General features: G+C 46.7%; 1 protein-coding gene across 1 annotated transcript in view; it reads left to right on the top strand.

Moving 5' to 3' along the window:
* LOC118496670 (urea transporter 2-like) overlaps nucleotides 1-10,188 on the top strand; it is a 359,977-nt gene extending 349,789 nt beyond the window's left edge. The window contains exons 7-11 of the mRNA XM_036009097.1: nucleotides 1,404-1,596; nucleotides 5,626-5,773; nucleotides 6,843-6,977; nucleotides 8,421-8,470; nucleotides 8,984-10,188. Of these exons, the coding sequence (XP_035864990.1) occupies nucleotides 1,404-1,596; nucleotides 5,626-5,773; nucleotides 6,843-6,977; nucleotides 8,421-8,470; nucleotides 8,984-9,166 (709 nt within the window). The 3' untranslated portion in view covers nucleotides 9,167-10,188. The remainder of the gene's footprint in view (nucleotides 1-1,403; nucleotides 1,597-5,625; nucleotides 5,774-6,842; nucleotides 6,978-8,420; nucleotides 8,471-8,983) is intronic.
* Nucleotides 10,189-17,772: the final 7,584 nt, after the last annotated feature.

The raw sequence follows: 17,772 nt of genomic DNA, 5'->3' as shown, positions 1-17,772 counted from the left end.
CTTTCAATCCAGTCAGACGGTCCATCAGGCCAATGAGGGGGCAGGGAATGGCCATGGATTTGGCAAGACAGATGTCGTTGGTGAACTGGATGAGAATCATCTGCACAGCATGGGGAGAACTCTGATTCTAGGGCGGGTTCAGGAAAGGATGGGAGTAGGACTATCAGGGGTAGCGAAGACAGACAATACTTTGAGGAAGCAGACAAATGGGGCAATAACTAAGCAGACATCAGATTAAACAGGGAGGATTTGTAAAGGTAGGAGATTCGAGAATATGTCTGCATATTTATGAGAATGACTCAGAGAAAAAGGAGAGAGACAGGAGAGAACTGCAGGAAGGCAATCTTTGAGGCAGGTTGGGTCCCAAAGCTCAGGGGAAAGCATTAGCCCGATGAAGGGGCAGGGGCACTTCCATTGTGTGAAAAGGGCAGAGAGGAGAGTGTGTGGACACACGGCGGTCGGAGTGTGGATCTTACGGTTGGGGAAATGAAGCATTCCTCCTCTTATCATTTCTATTTTCTTAATGAAGGAAAGCAAGGTAGTCAGCTGAAACTCAAGGGAAACAGATGTGAAGATTTGAGGAGAAAGGAAAAAATGTGACATAGTTGTCTCAGCAGTTGGGGAGTTCATTTGCTAGGAAGGTTTTCAGACAGCCTCAAATGCCCATTTGTAATCCATAGTCATTAACTAAAAGTAGACCAATCGGCCAGATCACGTGAGCTTCTGTATGATTTCACGTTTTGTCCTGAGCTCCCCAAGTATGGGGGAAGTAGGGCGTGAGGTGTCGAGGGTGCCTGGGCCCTCCACAGGAAACTAAAGGTAAGGAAGTGTAATTACCTAGTCACTCAGCCTGTAGTTAGAACTCGCACCCAGCTCGCTCCTTCTCCAAAACCTGTGCTCTCCCCGGGGAAGAAGCCAAGAAGAGAGAGGACACAAACACCTCAAGGTTTCAGGTTCACATGGTGGCTCCCAGAGTAGCTCCAGTACTTGAACTGAGTCCATGTGTGACCTCTGTGCCCTAGCCCTTCCTCTTAGGAGGCCAAAACATTATCACAGCCCAGCCCAGTAGCCATGGCACAGTTTGATGATCCAAAGGTAATATATGATGTTTTGTAACAATCACATTTTGTTCAGCTTTCTTAGTTTAACTTACAAGGAAATATTTAAATTATTTTTTAATTTTTCTATTCAAGACAAGTTATATTATTTTTACATTCTGTTTCTAAAAGGTACAGCCCTAAACCGAACACCCTATTCCCAGTCGCAGATCAATGGATCAAGGGGGCCAGGAATGACCGTGCCAAGAGGAGGGGACAGTAAATAGCGCAGTGACCAGCGCGGAAGGGATGGTGTAGACCTAAGGATGATCACAGTGATGAACCCTTTGTTTCTTCCACCTTCAGCCCAGTTCTTTCTAGCGCCTTGAATTCCGTCTTCAGCAAGTGGGACCTCCCCGTGTTCACGCTGCCCTTCAACATCGCGGTGACCCTGTACCTGGCGGCCACAGGCCACTACAACCTCTTCTTCCCCACGACACTGATAGAGCCTGCGTCCGCAGTGCCCAACATCACCTGGACAGAGATCGAAGTGCCCTTGGTAAGTCACCCGGCGGCAGAGGGGCCACTCCCTCCGCAGGCCTTCCCGCTGACGGGTGTGTGCACACCCAGGCTCTCGGCCTCTCCAGTCGCCCCTCCCCCGGGTGGTGGGTCTGGTGGGGAAGAAGCCAGGAAAAGGTCGCTGCCACCCTCACATGCTCTTTCAACAAGCCTTTCTTGAAGACCGTCTCTGTGCCAGGCACTTTATCAGACACGGGAATACATGGGGACAGCCGCATCCCTGCCTTAGTGAAGCTTACACTCCACACGGAAAACCAGATAATAAACGAGAGTCCATGTGCGTTCAGTTGACCATACAGGATGGTGGGATTGAGGGGAAAATGTTGCATAAGGTGGATAGTCGGGTGGAAGGGCAAGACACTAAAAATAAAAGATTTAAAGTTAGGATTTAAAAGATATTATCAATAGAATTGGAAGGTGAATTTTCATGTGCTTTCCATGTCATTGTTTCTTAAGCAGGGGCGATTGTGCCCTCCTGGGGACAGTGGGTGATGGCTGCAGATGTTTTTTAGTTATCAGGACTCAGCACGTGGGGGTGTGACTGGCATCCAGTGAGTGGAGGCCAGGGATGCTGCTAAACACGCTGCCGTGCACAGGGCAACACCCCCCCCCCCCCATTGCAAAGATTGTCCAGTCCCGAGTGTTCATAATGCCGAAGCTGAAGAGCCGTGTTTTGTGTCCTACTGTCACAGATGCCCATGTTCATGTATTCTACCGACTGCTGGACATCATAGATGAAGGGATGTAATAGAAATCTAATGTAAGATAATATAGAGAGAATTATAACATTTTAGCCCTGTTAAAAAACCTCGAGAGAGATAACAGCTAATGCTAAGGCAAGCTTATTATGCAATCAACACTGTTCTAAGCCCTCAACTTAATAACTCATTTAACCCTCATAAAAACCCCATGGTAGATGTACTATCATCATCCCCATTTCACAGATGGGAAAACTAAGGCACAGCGAGGGTTACTTGCCCAAGGTCAGACTGCAGCTAGTGCCTGAGGTTCAAACCCAGGCAGCCTGATGCAGACAGAGCCCAAGCTTTGAACGACCTCCCCCTTCGTGCACGGCAGGCCCTGCACGCTCAGCTGGGGGCATCGCAGGGAGGTGAGCCCCTCTGCTCTCCACATAGCACCCCAAGACTATGTGCCTTTCGGTCTTGGAAGGTTCTTCCCATTCCTCAGATACCTCCCTTCATTTTCCACGTATCAGGTCTGGCTCTCCTTAGAGGAATGTACAATACTGTTTCCATGACCACTTTTTGAATATTTGAAAACATGGCATGTCCTCACATATTGTTTGTGTGACCTGATTTCTGAGCCCTCTCCACCCCCAGCCATGCCTGTTGTCTAGATGTGCTTAAACCTGCGTGTGGCCGCCCCCGCCGGCTGGGTCTTCCACTTGGGGCCACCACTCTGGCAGGGGGGTGGGGGTGGCCAGTGCCTATCCCCCAGGGACCTGGACACTGTGAACAGAGCCCTATCGGAAGAGAAAAGGCCCCCTTACCCTTAGTGGCAAATGCTGTGACCCACCATTTTTAAAGTGTTTGTCTTTTTACAGTTTTGCCTAGGGCGGGGGCTACAGTAGGATCAGAGGCAGGGCGAGGGCCTGAATCCAAGAAAAGAGAAAACCCAGGAGCCTGTGTTTACGGGAAAGCCCACCCTCTTCAATGGAAAACAGCTGGGGCCGAGACAGGGGCAACACTAACTTGGATAGGGTCGTCAGTGATCAGCCATCTGGCAATCAGGCACGCTGTCTTTGGGGCACAGACCCGCTGTCCCTAAGCTATACCCATGAGGCACGGCCCAAGTGGCAGCTGCAGTGACAGGTGCTGTTGCCAGAGAGAAGGACCCCGCCCATCCTGCACTGTGTGGCTATACAGTCCAGTGCTGAGGGGGCCGGAGTGGAAAGGGCACAGGGAACAGATGCCTCTCGTGCCTCTTCAAAATAGACTTTTACAAAGTGGTGGGCCCCAAAGCCACGTACCCTGAACCCCAAGCTCACTCTCCGAGCTCCCCGCTCCCCAACACACCAGCTCTCCGACAAGGGGCTCCTGCTCTTCCTCACCATCAGAGCTGGGTGTTGAAGAATCAGAGCCATTTTCCTCTTTGTCTTTCAAACAATGAAGGGAGTGACTTTCTTTTGGTTGAACAGGCCTGTTGTGATGGGGGGATTATTCAGAAGGAGGAGGCTGCTGCCCAGTAAATTTCCACCACACACCTGACTGCTCCTCACACCAGGGTGTCCGCTGCGGCCTGCAGAGCCTCGTAGAGGGGGGCAGGCCTCCCCGGGACCACAGTTCACCTGGCTAAAGTATGGATCCCCGGGGAGGAAGCTTCATTCAAAACCCAGGCTCCCCTCCAAGGCAGCGTGTTCCCTCATTCCTCTCATTCCTGGCTGCTTGGGCTGAAAGCCCGCATTCCCAGGTGGGAAGGTGGGAGCTGGGTTCCCTCGCATCCTGCATTCCTCGGACTTCGGGGAATCGCGGAATATTTATTGAGTACATTTCCAGCTGTTCCCCCCGCCTTCAGCTGAGTTTGCTGGACTGGTACAGTGTTTCCAGGGTTCTTTTCAGTAACACAGGGGCCCTGCCCTGTCACTCCTTGCACCAGCCCACAGGGTCTGCCCTAAACAGTGCTCGGTTATTGCAGGGCCCGCTACTCAGAGACAAGGGGGCACAAAGCTCAAGAGCTCTCTGAGACTCCTCGACCAAAGAAATCAGACTAACTTCAGAATTCAGTCAAGTGGTTAAAAAGTACGAAATTTCACCAGTGGGAGAAAAAACATCAATTCCAACATCTACATTAGGTTATCAATAACAAGCCCATGGGTCCCCACACTCTGATGCAGGTTAGAAACCCCTGAGGTGTGGTCATGCTCCGTAGCAGTTGCATCAGACAGTCTGGAGAGGAGCCAGGCATCAATATGTTTTTAAAGATCTTTAGGTAATTCCAATGTACACAAAGTTTAGAAAGCACTGAGCTAATCAATAACAGTTATTAAAGGGAGCCCTGTCCTCAAAAAAGGCACGTGCCCTGATAATGGAGAAAAGCACTTTAAAGCTGGAAGATCATCTGCTAGGGCAGCCTTCTTGTTACAGGGGAGGGCACCACAGCCCAGGACCAGGAGGTGACATGCCCACAGTCACCCATGACCTTGTGCAGAGCCCCCCTGAGAGCTGGAGCCCTCGGCCCCCCAGGCCAGTTCTCTCCCCTCCCTGCCAATCTCCCTCCCTTCCTTCTTGCCCTCAAAGGCCGGCCGAAATGTGGGTGATGCAGCTTGAGCAGAAAAAGCCCATCTGACCTCACTGCCAATTAATCCTCTTTAATTCCAAAGCAACCAAATGACGCTTGGGCTCAAGGAGGGTTGGACTGCGTGCCGTCCTCCAGACGGTCTTCACATTGCCTCTCTTCAGTGCCGAGTGCTCTTCCTCAGCAGGGAAGGGCCCCTGCCCCCTTCCCAGGGCCTCATAGTCCCCAGGGCAGCACTGAATGTGCAGCAGCCAACAGACTAGGGGTCAAGCTCAGAGGCTTTAACCTGGGCTTGGCCACCAATGTGCTGAGCGACCTTTGGTCCGATCATCCCTCACAATGGCCTAGAATATTTCCAGTATTCCTGAAATATTTCTAGGATTTCAGAAAACCTAGAGAAATTTTGTAGTACCCTGAAATCCCCGATGGCAGTCTAGAGAGAAAGTGTCCCCTGGTCCCCCCAAAGCAGAAGCCATGTGTCCCTCAGAAACCCTCAGCCTGGCCCCTGTGTTGGGGAGCCCTGCTTGGTTTGGCATGACGGGTGCTCAGATGCCTGCTAGGTGGTGGAGTGAGGAGCTGTTTGTTCCAGCTCATGCCCTCCCATCTTCTCTCACCTGCTGGAGGGCACAGCCATACTCCCGTTCCGCCCCATTACCTGCCTACCACCCCAGGAATGGCTCAGTCCTGGCCCCAAGGCCTGGTCTGTGCCTTATCAGCCCACACTCCACGGACCTGGACTCTGTTTACTTTGCAGCTGCTACAAGCCATTCCGGTTGGGGTCGGCCAGGTGTATGGCTGCGACAATCCCTGGACAGGCGGCGTGTTCCTGGTGGCTCTGTTCATCTGCTCGCCACTCATCTGTTTGCACGCGGCCATTGGCTCAATCCTGGGGATGCTAGCAGGTAGGGCAGGGCGGCTCTCTGCAGGGATCGTATTCCCAAGGTCATTCTCCCCCTCTCACACACAACAAATGTTCTGGACTTACCATCTTCACTGGAGTTTTTAAACACTGTCAGGTAGGGACTTACTTTTCCTTTTCTTGACTCTCCAAAGAGAGCAGATTGAGTAGCAAGACATGTGGGGAGAGGCAAGGGGATTGAAGACCTGGAGACTGATCCCCTATTTGCTGAGGGGTGGGAGAAGGGAGTGGGGGTGGGAGAAGGGAGTGGGGGGTGGGAAAAGGGAGTGGGGGTGGGAGAGGGGAGTGGGAGCAGAAGCTGACCAGGCAGGGGCATAAGTGAGCTGACACCAAAATTTCAAGTAAGCTAAAAGAAAAGATTGTCTCAAATATTGTATTGCCACTTGACAAACATGACTTAATATTTCTACATACACAGATATGTATGTTCACACATTCATATATGTGTATGTGGACAAGAGCCAGAAATTAGAGTTGGGGGCATTAGGAATAGGAACCTGTTGGCTTATTCTAATATTTTTCAAAAATGTTTCAGAAGAACTTCAAATAAAAGTTACCTGGAAAAAATTTCAAACTTACCAACAATAAAAGCAGCACAAGGGGTCCCCATAATTCTTTACCCAGACTCACCTATTGTCCACACCCCACTCATTTGGCTGTATCATTTCTCTGTCTCCATGCATCTGTGCATGCACATTCACGTTTTGTCAACCATTTGAAGCACGTTTTCAACTGAAATCTTTCTTGCTGAAATGCAGCTGCTCTGGCCAAAGAGAGGGCCTGAAGTCCCATGACCTTGGCCTGCCCTCACCCCGGAAGTACTCATACATCTTTGTGTAATCTTGGAAAAACAGTTTGGAAACCACTGCTCTCTTCCCACTGTTGGTTTCCAAAGATGAGATCCTATTCATAGAGGCTCCTTTGATGAGTGAGGGTGGGGGTGTGAGGGGAATGGCTGGAAGGAGGCCACCCTGAGTCCCAGCACCAGCCACAAGGTGGCCCTCGGTGCTGTGACCCAGAACCAGCCAGAAACACCACACCTTGTCCCACAGCCCTGACAGTGGCCACGCCCTTCGAGGTGATCTACATGGGCCTCTGGAGCTACAACTGTGTCCTGTCCTGCATCGCCATCGGAGGCATGTTCTACGCCCTCACCTGGCAGACCCACGTGCTGGCGCTCGTCTGCAGTGGGTATTTGGGGAAGCTGACAACCAAGTCACTCTGCTATGTCTCCCTCCCCGCCCCCACACCCGTGGTGATGTGAAACCCCTGGTGACCGCTAGTCAGAACTGAGCAGCAGTGACAGGAGGACTGTTGGCCGGGGTCTTTCACAGCTGGGGGACTTGAAGTTCCTCCTCCGTCCGCTGGAGTCACGCCCACTATTATTGCTGTTATAGTCACACAGCGTTGGAACGCTGATGAGGAAACCACACATGCATTTCCTCGTGTGCTAGTGGCAGCATCCCTGCTCTCAATAACTCTTCATTCCCCAGTGATTTGTAGGGCACCAGTAAGTGCCAGGCCCTAGGCAAGGCGTGGCAGACACATGGTGACCACATCCTCAGGTCTACACGATTGAGGTTGTGATGTCTAAAAAGACCGTTGGAAAGATCTAGTGAGATGGTGTACATGGGAGCACTGAGATCTAAGAAAAATAGCACATAGCTCTATGGAAGCTCGAATTCCACAGAATAAAGGGAGAATGCTGTGTCCAAAGAGAAATCAGCCACAATCTGCACCCAACTCCATGCCCTAAGTGACTTCCATGTACACCCCTCAGCAGCCAGCACAAGAGTAGACGTGGAGACAGTGGGCTCAGTAAATGTTTGTTAAGTCAAAGTGCCAGACATTTTGAGGTTCAGACTATAACTGCCTTTGGCCTTCAGAGAAGAGGAGGCTTCCTGTTGCTGGAGCTACCTGGGAAGGCTTCCAAGGGAGGCTGAGGTTCATCGCAACACCTTCAGGGTGGGAATTGTATGGGCAAAGACAGGGAGAAGGCGTTCTGGACAGAGAAACAGAGAGCAAAGGGGCAGGGGCACTTGTCCAGACACACCAGGGGTGTGGCAGAGCTCCCCTATCTGACCTGGATGCCCGTATCCCATGGTTGAACCCAGATGTCTGGCTCCTAGGGATGAGCTCAGAGACCCAATAAGGTCCATCTCTGATGAACTTGGTGAGGGTCCAATAGCATCATGGTCACCCAGAATTTTAGGCAGGAGGGGCCATATCTGGAGCTCATGCAGTCTGACCGTCACCCCCCAGACAGGTAATCATCCAGTCATCCAGCCTGTGCTAGACCATCCCCAAGGTCAGTGTGGACAAGCAAAAGATACTTAATGACCCCTGACTCTATGCAAGGCCACCAGGGAAGTGGGAGGGGATAAATGGATATGTAAGCTTTACTCTCTGCCTTTACTCTAAGCTTTACTCTCTGAGAATGCACAGTCGGGTGGGAGATGGGCCACACCTACCTGCAAAGATAACTGGTAATGTCACTCACACATGCCCAATGTCAAGATGTGGTGTGGGCGCTGAGGCTGCTGGAGACAGACTGGGATCTCTGCTCTTGGAGAGGGTTGGCAGGGGGGGCACCCTGGGAACCTGACTCGATGATCCTTGCTCCTCCGCAGCCCTGTTCTGTGCATACATGGGAGCAGCCCTGTCCAACATAATGGCAGTGGTAAGTTTGGAGTCTTCTGAACACCGCACCCGTCCCTCGCCAGGGCTTCAGGGCGTTTGCAGTCTTGTGGAAGAATCCTGAGGGGCTTATTGTAGCTGATACTCTGCACAATGCCTTTGTCAAGATTTATCCAGGGTTTGTCCAGAGAATGACTGACAATTAGTTACATGTGCCTCTGGTGTGTACGTGCCGTGTGTGTGTGTGTGTGTGTGTGTGTGTGTGTACTACAATCAGCAGTGGAGAACAAGGATGAAGAGATAGGAGTACTTGCATTTAGCTAGATACTGGAGATCATCCATTCCCAGGCCAATTTCCAGCTCCATCATTAAAAGATTACAGTTGTATCCAACGATGACACTGCAAATTTCTAAAGTAACTCATCCATCCTTATGACCCCAGAAACCAATGCTGTCTCTGGGGGAGGGTCCCCATCCTCAACCCCTACCACGTCCTTCCCCCCCAGGGTCCCAGGAACCTAGGAACATTTTCAGACCCCAGGGCTTTTGTTTCCAGGTTGGCGTGCCACCGGGCACCTGGGCCTTCTGCCTCTCCACCCTCATCTTCCTGCTCCTGACGACCAACAACCCCGCCATCTACAAGCTGCCCCTCAGCAAAGTCACCTACCCGGAGGCCAACCGCATGTATTACCTGACAGTGAGAAGCAGTGAAGAACAGAAGGCCCCCAGCGGTGACTAGTCAAGTTCCAGGCAGAAATGCTCTTTGCCTGGACCTTGTGTCGGTTCTCTGTGGTCTCAATCAGCTGCAGCTCCCTCCTTCTTTGCCTTTCCTTGCACCTGTGTGGAAGCAAACACACCTAAAACTCTCTTTCCTGATGCTGGCTTTCTCTCTCTGTCTAAATCACCTTAACTATCCATCACATGATATTAGAGGAAGTTGGTCATGAGCTTCCTGGAGTCAGAAGCAAGGCATAATGTTTTAAATGTCATCGACTTAAAACAAGAATGTTATTTGTATTTACTATTTTGGGGAAGTGATTAAGAGATAATCTTGTTGGCATGCTTAACTAAATAATAGATGCTTCAAAACTGAATTTGCTGAATGTTCCTAGGCAGACACACAAAATTTAGGGTGAAAATTCAGGGGACATATGCAAAGAACTGAAGGCACCACAGTGCACAGAGCTAGCAGCTGGGACACATACGGCTTTCCATGAAAGAGGAATTTCACACTGATAAAGTTTTAAAGTCAAAATAGGGGCAACTAGGGCACGCGAAGTGTCTAGACAGGGAGTCTTGAGCAGTTAGTGGTCAGAGTAATAAGCAAGATTATATTCCATAGCAGGAAGGAATTAATTAATTAGAATCCTATATGTGACTTTTATTATGAAAGATAAGCCTTCCTCAAACCAGCTCAAACCAGCAACTATGGGTAGAAATTTCAGTTGAGGAAATGCTTGAGCTCATTGGTGAAGAGCTAGGGAAGTTTATTCCATTTTCTTACTTGCTTGTGGGTATTGGGAAGCTCCATGAAATGTTTGATATTTAACTAGTTACCCTTGATTCTAGAAGACAAACAATTATCCACGAATTTTGCAATTTGGCGTCCCAATCCATGTAGTCATTAGTTTGCATTCATTCTTTAGTTACATATAGCTAAGGAGTTAACAAATTTTTTCTGGAAAGGGTCATATAGTAAATATTTTTGGCTCTGGAAGACATACAGTCTCTTTTGAAAATACCCAATTCTGTCACTGTAGCCAAAAAAAAAAAATAGCCTTGGATGGTATTTAAATGAATGAATGTGGTTGAGTTCCAAAAAAGACTTGATTAAACAGGCAGCCAGCTAGATCTGGCCTATAAGCAGTACTTGGCCCATGTGTGATACAGGTGATCAACATAATGATGGTTAGGAGTTGATGGGCTGTCTTCAGGCCCAAAGGATATGCCAGGTTCTGTGTATAACAGACATAGCCACAAAGCCATTTACCTGCTGGGTGACAGTATGAAGATTCTTGGGAAACAGAGGGACACAAGAAAATGAGATTAGTATGACTGGACTCAAGAAGATATGCCATGAGGCTCTCAGAGAACTGGCAGACCCGGTGATGTGCACTAGTTTTAAACTATACCCCCTTCCACACAAATGTCTGGGAACCATGTCTAAGGCTCGCCATCCTCCACCTCCTCCCTCTGTTTTCCCCTCTGCCAGTAGGCTCACCACCGTGGGAGGAAGTAAAAACCATGACCCTTCGGAAACCCAAGAGTTTCCAGCAGGAAGGGCAGGAAGACTCATAGAATCTTGGGGTTGGAAGGGAGTGTGCAGGCCAGGTGCCCCCCCCAACCCCATCCTGTGACTCATGCTGCCTCTACAGGAACAGGAGGGCTTCAGCTCCCTCCCAGGCTTCCAACCAGGGCTCAGTTACCCAAAATGGAAGGGAAACCCCTTCTAGTATCTGCCATGACAAAGTAACCACTTGACCTAAAGCCAACCCCCCTAAGGTATTCTAACAAGAGATATCCAAACCAAAGATAACCCAAGATCACCCCTCCTTTCCATAAAGCCCTTGAGAAGCCCCATCCAAGAATTGAATTGGATAGGAATTGTCTTTTATTGGATTTCCAGGAGAGGGAAACTAGTTGGATGTGAAAATTGTTTCGTCTCACTTGGACATCAATGTCTCTTCCCCTTCACTTTAACCCTCCTAGGAATGAAAAGTTAAAACTGTATTACAAGCTACCAAACTCATTTGAAGACAAATGGATAAAAGCTAAGTTAGTCAGAAAAAGAAAAAAAAATATGTCCAGCAAGTCTGGAAAAACCACAGGGCCCCAGAAATTCTATAATACACTAGGATCAAGATGGCCAGATATTTATGTATTTGTAGAGAAACAAATTACCTACTAGGCTGATGTAAGAAAGAAATGCCCAGATGAAGCAGTGTTAATCACTGAATGTGTTTGCTGAGAAGTCAAACCAAAGGGTGATGAAATGTTTTTTAAAAACACTTTTGGGGCTAAGATGCAGAAAATTGATGATATTTCCCAAATGTGCTTAAACAAGTTCTTCCTGGAGACAGAACAAATCTCGTGAAGCCAGGCCAGTGGGCAGAGGCTGTCTCTCTCTGTCCTGGGCATGGATGAGGATGGGGCACAAATGAAAATCCCCACCCTTCCAAGAAGTGTGCCCAGTGCAGGTCACCCAGCCCACAGTCCCTGGGCAGATGCCCAGATGTCCTCTGAAGTAGCCCACATGGTCTCATGGGACAGGAAAGCTCCCTGCAGCGACCTTGTCCCACCCTCACCAGCACTTCCTGGCCTCACTGCCCACCCACCCCACCCCCTGCCAACGGAGTAGAGGCAGGAGCCCTAAACTTATGGATTCACACCACCACCATGAGATCACCTGGGAGCAGGCCACCACACAGTTTCCACTGCCACCCCAACTACCAGCAGTGACTGAACATATGTATTTGTGGCTGAACATTAATGAGCAGTCATTAGAGAAAGAAGGAATCTAAGGGTGGGACTGGGGAGGAGAGGGCTTTAGAGGAAACCCCGTCTTAAACTCTTTTTCTGTCGTGGAACACCTTTCTACTGTCCCCTCCCCAAATCCTCTCATCTCTGCTCCTTCTGGCCTCCCCTCTCCCCTCCCACGTTAATCCCCTCTCCTACTCTAAAGAGCTCTGTCAGCGTGGGACAGTGCTGCCCTGCTGCATTTTTAAATCACCGCTCTGGAACCATCTTTCTAATGGCTTCTCTAATCATGGACAAAGTCAAGTTTCCTACTTCTTGGTCAAACTCGAGAGTTTATTTCCTGGAAAATAATCCATTTTCTTTAGTTGTAAAAATGTGATGCTGTAGACTTACTCATAATGTTCTGACAACAGTTCAGTCTCTCCTTTATCTGTGGCTCTGTCTCCTTTGCACTTTCTAATCTGATGTAATTCTCCTCTCTCTTCTCCTTAACCAGGATTGTGAGAGATTCATCCATTTTATTGGCTTTGTGAAAGAAGCAGTTTGGAATTAATTTGTCATTTCTACTTGTTGTGGTTTGTTTTTTCTACTTGATTGATTTTTTCCTGTTTTCTCATGGTTTATTTAAATGTTCTTTTTTTCCAAATGTTTATAAAATTGATGTAAAATTTCTTCATTTTAGATCTTTTTTTTTAGTGACAATGACATTTAAGGCTATTAATTTTCCCCTGAGTACATCTTTAGCTGTATACTATAGGTTTTGGAATAAGATACTCTACTTTTATCAGTTTTTAAATAGTTTGTAATTTTGTTTTGGTTTCTTTCTGATCCAAGGATTATTTAAGAATGTGTTTCTTAATTTCCAGTACTTAGGATCTTTTGACATCTTTAGACTTCTAGAGTATCTAGTTTTATTGGATTATAAGGAGAGGATATGGCCTATAAAATCTCTACTTGAAAATTTTATGAATTTTTCTTTGTAACCAATTACTTGATTCATTTTGGACATATAAAATGCAAATTTTTATTTGAAAGAAAGACATATTAAATTGATTTATTAATTGCATCACTTAATTCTTCCTATGTGCTTATTTATTTGTCTATGGGATCTTAATTTTGAAAAGGGTTCATTAATAATCCACTATACAGCGGTACCTCAGCGCTCATTGTTCATTCATTCTGGAACTCGTGATGAGTGCAGAAACCAACCAGTACCAAGCAAGCAACGAGTGTGGGGCAGCATCAGGACTAAAACGAGTTCTAGCAAGTGCAGCGAGTCCCAAGTAAGCACCAAGTACTGGAACATTTTTTCTCATCAAAATGCAACGAGTACAGGCTTTGACGAGTTCTGAAGCCAATGAGTCCTGAGGTAGGACTGTGATTGTATAGTTTTATTAAACTCTTTTGTATTTCTAAAATCTTTGTCTCACATATGTAGCAGCTATAACATTTGATGCCTATTGACTACTGTCGATTCTGATATTTTACTTGTTGCTGTTAAAACTGCCCAGTTTTATCCTCATTAGTGTTTTTAACCTCATTTCAGCTTATCCATCTCTAATGTTGCCACACCTGCTTTTTTCTGACATTTTCTTATCCCTTTGTTTTAATCATTATCATTTCCTTTTCACGTGATCATTTTCTTTTAACTGTGTTTCTTAAAAGTAACATTCAGCAGTGTTTTTTATTTAACCTAATCTTAGTGTTTCTGTAATTTAATAGGACAATTTAATCTTTTCATATTTAATGTAGCAATGAATATGCTTGTTTTATTTCTTCCACTTTATTTTCATTGCTTTTTAATTTATTTTTTATTGTTTATGCTATTACAGTTGTCCCTGCTTTTTCCCCTTTGCCCACCTCCCCTCAGCCCCACCCCCTCCCCTCTCTCAGTCAATCCCTCTATCTTTGTCCACGGCCATGGGCCATGCATAAATGTTCTTTGGCTAATCCCTTCACCATCTTTCACCCAGTCCCCCATTCTTCTCCAACAGCTGTCAGTCTGTTTCATGTATCTATGTTTCTGTTTCCATTTAGTTCATTAGTTAATTTTGTACATTAAATTCCACATATCAGTAAGATCATGTTGTATTTGTCTTTTACTGAGTAGCTTATTTCACTTAGCATAATATTCTCCAGGCCTAAGTGCCCATCACCAGGTGAGTGGCTAAAGAAGCTGTGGTCCATTTACACAATGGAAAATACACAGCAGGGAAAAAGAAGGAACTCTTACCTTTTGCTGCAGCATGGATGGACCCGGAGAATATTACTATTTATGTTTTGTTTTTCCTTACTGTTCTCATTTTTCTTGTTTTAGGGTGTTAATTACTATTCTTTTTTTCTTCTTTCCTTTGTTGATTTGGAGGGTCTCCTATTTTATTCCATTCCATTAGCAAAAAAAAAAAAAAGCCTTGGATGGTATTTAAATGAATGAATGTGGTTGAGTTCCAAAAAAGACTTGATTAAACAGGCAACCAGCTAGATCTGGCCTATTAGTGGTTACTGCCTTTTCCCCAATGCTCATAATCAAAAGTATATTTCTCTGTTATTATATAAAAACAAGGTGCCAAATAGTTTACCCTGACAAGATACCCCATTTGTCCAATGCTCCTTCCTCACCCTGAGGAACAAAAACCTTTAAACTACTGTCACTGTTCTCCTCCCCAGGGCCCCCATCCCTAACACTTGTTTCCCTTGTATTTCCCAGCCCTAGATTCTGCTGAGATCATTTTTAACATTTTTAATCTTTCTTTTGCAATTTTCCTCTTTTTTTACAAGAATTATTAGTTAACCCCTGTATTACACATTCCCAGCAGTTCCATCATTGTCCATTTGGAATTTCCTGTTTAGATTGGGCATGTTACTTTTCATCACTGTTTTCTCTATTCATCACCTCCCGCTGGTCTGTGATCTTTGTTCTTACTCATTAATTACCTGTTTAGGACCCTTCCTTGAGTATTTTCTTCAAATAACATATGACAGGGTACAGGTGACATGTTCTCCGACTGTTTGCCTGTCCACAGTTTCTTGCTCCTGGTAAGTGAATGACAGTTTAGCTGAGGGTGGGGCCCTGGGCCTGTAGCCTTTTCCCTGAGTTGTCTGTAGTTCTTGTGCCTTCATTTTCCAGTTTCCAAGTGTTGCAAATAAGAAATCTCCTGTTAATCTCATCCTTTCCTTTTTGTAAACAACCCGTTCTTTCTTTCTAGAAGGTGTAAGATTTTCTCCTTATCTCTGGAGTTCAGGGATTTTATAAGGTTAAGCCTACATGTGTGTCTTTCCTCATCAAAACTGCCTTTCCATCTGCAAACTCAAGTCTTTCTTCAGCTCAGCAGCTTTTGTTCCAATGTTTGTTTGATTATTGCTTTTCCTCCCCCCCTTCCTTTTCCAAGCTCTGGAATGGCTAATGTCAGTTCTCCTTGGTCTCTGCTCCAAGTCCTTCACCTCCTTCACAGTTTTTCCCACTTGTATTGTTGCTCTGCTTTGAGATATTTCTTCCGTTCCATCCTCCAGACCACTGATTCAGATCCCAACAGTAACCTGTCTTTTCTTCAATTCAACAGATAAGTTGACTATTTTAGTTCAAAAATCATGTGTTTCATTCCACAATATCTTTGCGATGGGAGCCAAAATTGAATCTCCGTGTGTGTTTATATTATTCTTTTATTGCTGTCAATCTCTTGCTCGGTAAGTCAGATACAGCTTCGGATAACTCGTGGCCCCAAATGTCTGCCTAGTCTCCTTGTTCCATGATTAATGGGACCCTGTATCGGCAGCTCAAGGGCACTTGCCCACTCCCATGAGCCAAGCCCCTGGCAACTCTGCCTTGTGGTCTGACCTCATTCACTCACTCATCCAGAAGGCACTGTATGAGGAGCTATTAATGTGTTACTCAGACCCTGACTTCACAACTAACCGGGAAAGAATCAGACCAGTTCTTGCCTTCAAGGAATTCATTTTATAAGGATTTTCCTGGCCAGGTGAGAAGTCTCACCTGAGGGGTGGATCACACCACAGATTTACATGAGCCACATAAGTTAACCAGTTTCATTATTATTCCATTATTCATTATTTTGAGTGAATTATCTGGTTGGGTTGGTCTTTTGTTCAGGGTAAGTATCAAGCATGATTTTAAGGGTCCTAGAAACTTCTGTGCCTACCCTTCTCTTGTCTTCTATCTTGCCATTATGTGCTGCCCAAACATTCCCAGACTCCCTTCCGTTGAAGGCTTTGAACCTGTTAAAATATAAACAGTTCTGGGAAGGTAACACAGTAAGCATGATTAGTCATTTGCATCTTAGGTTGGAGGAATCATTTCTGAGAATAGGTTGAATGAAAAAAGAGGGAGAGTACAAAGGAAAAAATGGGTAGCACATTTTAAGAGAGCCTTCGGCAGGGGCAGGTATGTTGAGATGAGGCCAAGCTGGGTGAATAAGGTCTGGGGCCCCTTGTCCCATCGGGAACGATAATGAAGGTGCTGTCTGTGTCTTGCAGGGGTGTCCAACATTTTGCCGTCCAACACTGGAAGAATAAGAGTGGTCTTGGGCCACACATTAAATACATTGTGACACATAATCATAAAAAATCTCATAATGTTTTAACTAAATTCACAATTATGTGTTGGGCCATGTTCATAGCTATCCTGGGATGCATGCGGCCCATGGGATGCAGGCTGGACACCTGTGGTTGGAGAAAAGGAGAAATGACTGGGGCCGGGACTGTCTGCAATATGAGGTAACACGTGGAAGGATAAGTCAACTTAAACTCAACGTTACTTTCAGAACATGGAACAAGACCCACCAGGAGGGAGTGATAAGCAGGCAGACTCTGAACCAGTGGAGAGGGCACTTTTTAACCATGAACGTTGCCTAAGAAATGGCTGTCCGGTGCAACCCTGAGTTCCCTGCTCTGGCAGTGCAGGAGCAGGAACCAGAAGCCCGTTGGGGGCGCTCGCTTTGGGTGGGCATAGACCAGCTAACCACTATAGATTTTCTCTTCCAATTCCAAGTTTCTGTGATTCTGTGGCCCTGAGTTCCTACAGGGGAATGAGGAGGCAACACCACTGAGGTGGCAAAAAGTTCAGAACAGCCTTGGCTGGTGTGGCTCAGAGGGTTGAACATTGTCCTACAGATTGAAAGGCTGTCAATTCGATTCCCAGTCAGGACACAAGCCTGGGCTGCAGGCCAGGTCCCACATTGAGGGCGTGTGAGAGGCAATTGATCAACGTTTCTCTTGCACATTGATATTTCTCTTTCTCTCTTTCTCCCTTTCTCCTCCTTTCTCTAAAAACAAATAAAAAATCTTTTTAAAAAGTTAAGAACACAGAGATCAAATGTACCCAAAACATGCCATTGTTACCTTTACAGCTTTCCCTAGAACTTAACCAGTTAGGCATTTGGTCAGTTTACCAAAATGCTCGACATGGTTGCATGTGTGGATGCAAGCTGTAGGACCAACGTCACCCAGCTGTGCCTTGTCCTTCACCGTCTCCTCCCTATCACTCTCCCCTCTCAGGGGGTTCTTCTTCTGGTCAGCCTCTGAGATCTGCCCATCGAGATACTCCATCTTCCTGGCCTGCATCTGTGGCTACATCAAGCCGATGTGCTTCCTTTAGGAGTCTTTGGTTTTCTGGGTCCTGAAGGTTGCAAGGGGCTGAGGACAGCTACAATCTAAAGCCAGCTAGGGGTTTGTAATTTCAAGGTGGCTATAATTTCTCCTCAATCAATCCTAGTCTCATCTGGCAACTTTAAAAGCTTTCATTTCTATGAGATTATTTTTGACGTGCCTGCCTTTTCCTGCCTTTTGCCATTCAGAAAAAGTAGGTGAATCCATAGGGAAGGTTCCCATACTTCCAATGTCCCAAGGCAGGAA

The sequence above is a fragment of the Phyllostomus discolor genome, chromosome 9, assembly GCF_004126475.2.
Source record: "Phyllostomus discolor isolate MPI-MPIP mPhyDis1 chromosome 9, mPhyDis1.pri.v3, whole genome shotgun sequence".
In the NCBI taxonomy this organism is placed as follows: domain Eukaryota; kingdom Metazoa; phylum Chordata; class Mammalia; order Chiroptera; family Phyllostomidae; genus Phyllostomus; species Phyllostomus discolor.
This window is presented reverse-complemented; position numbering and strand designations above follow the sequence as displayed.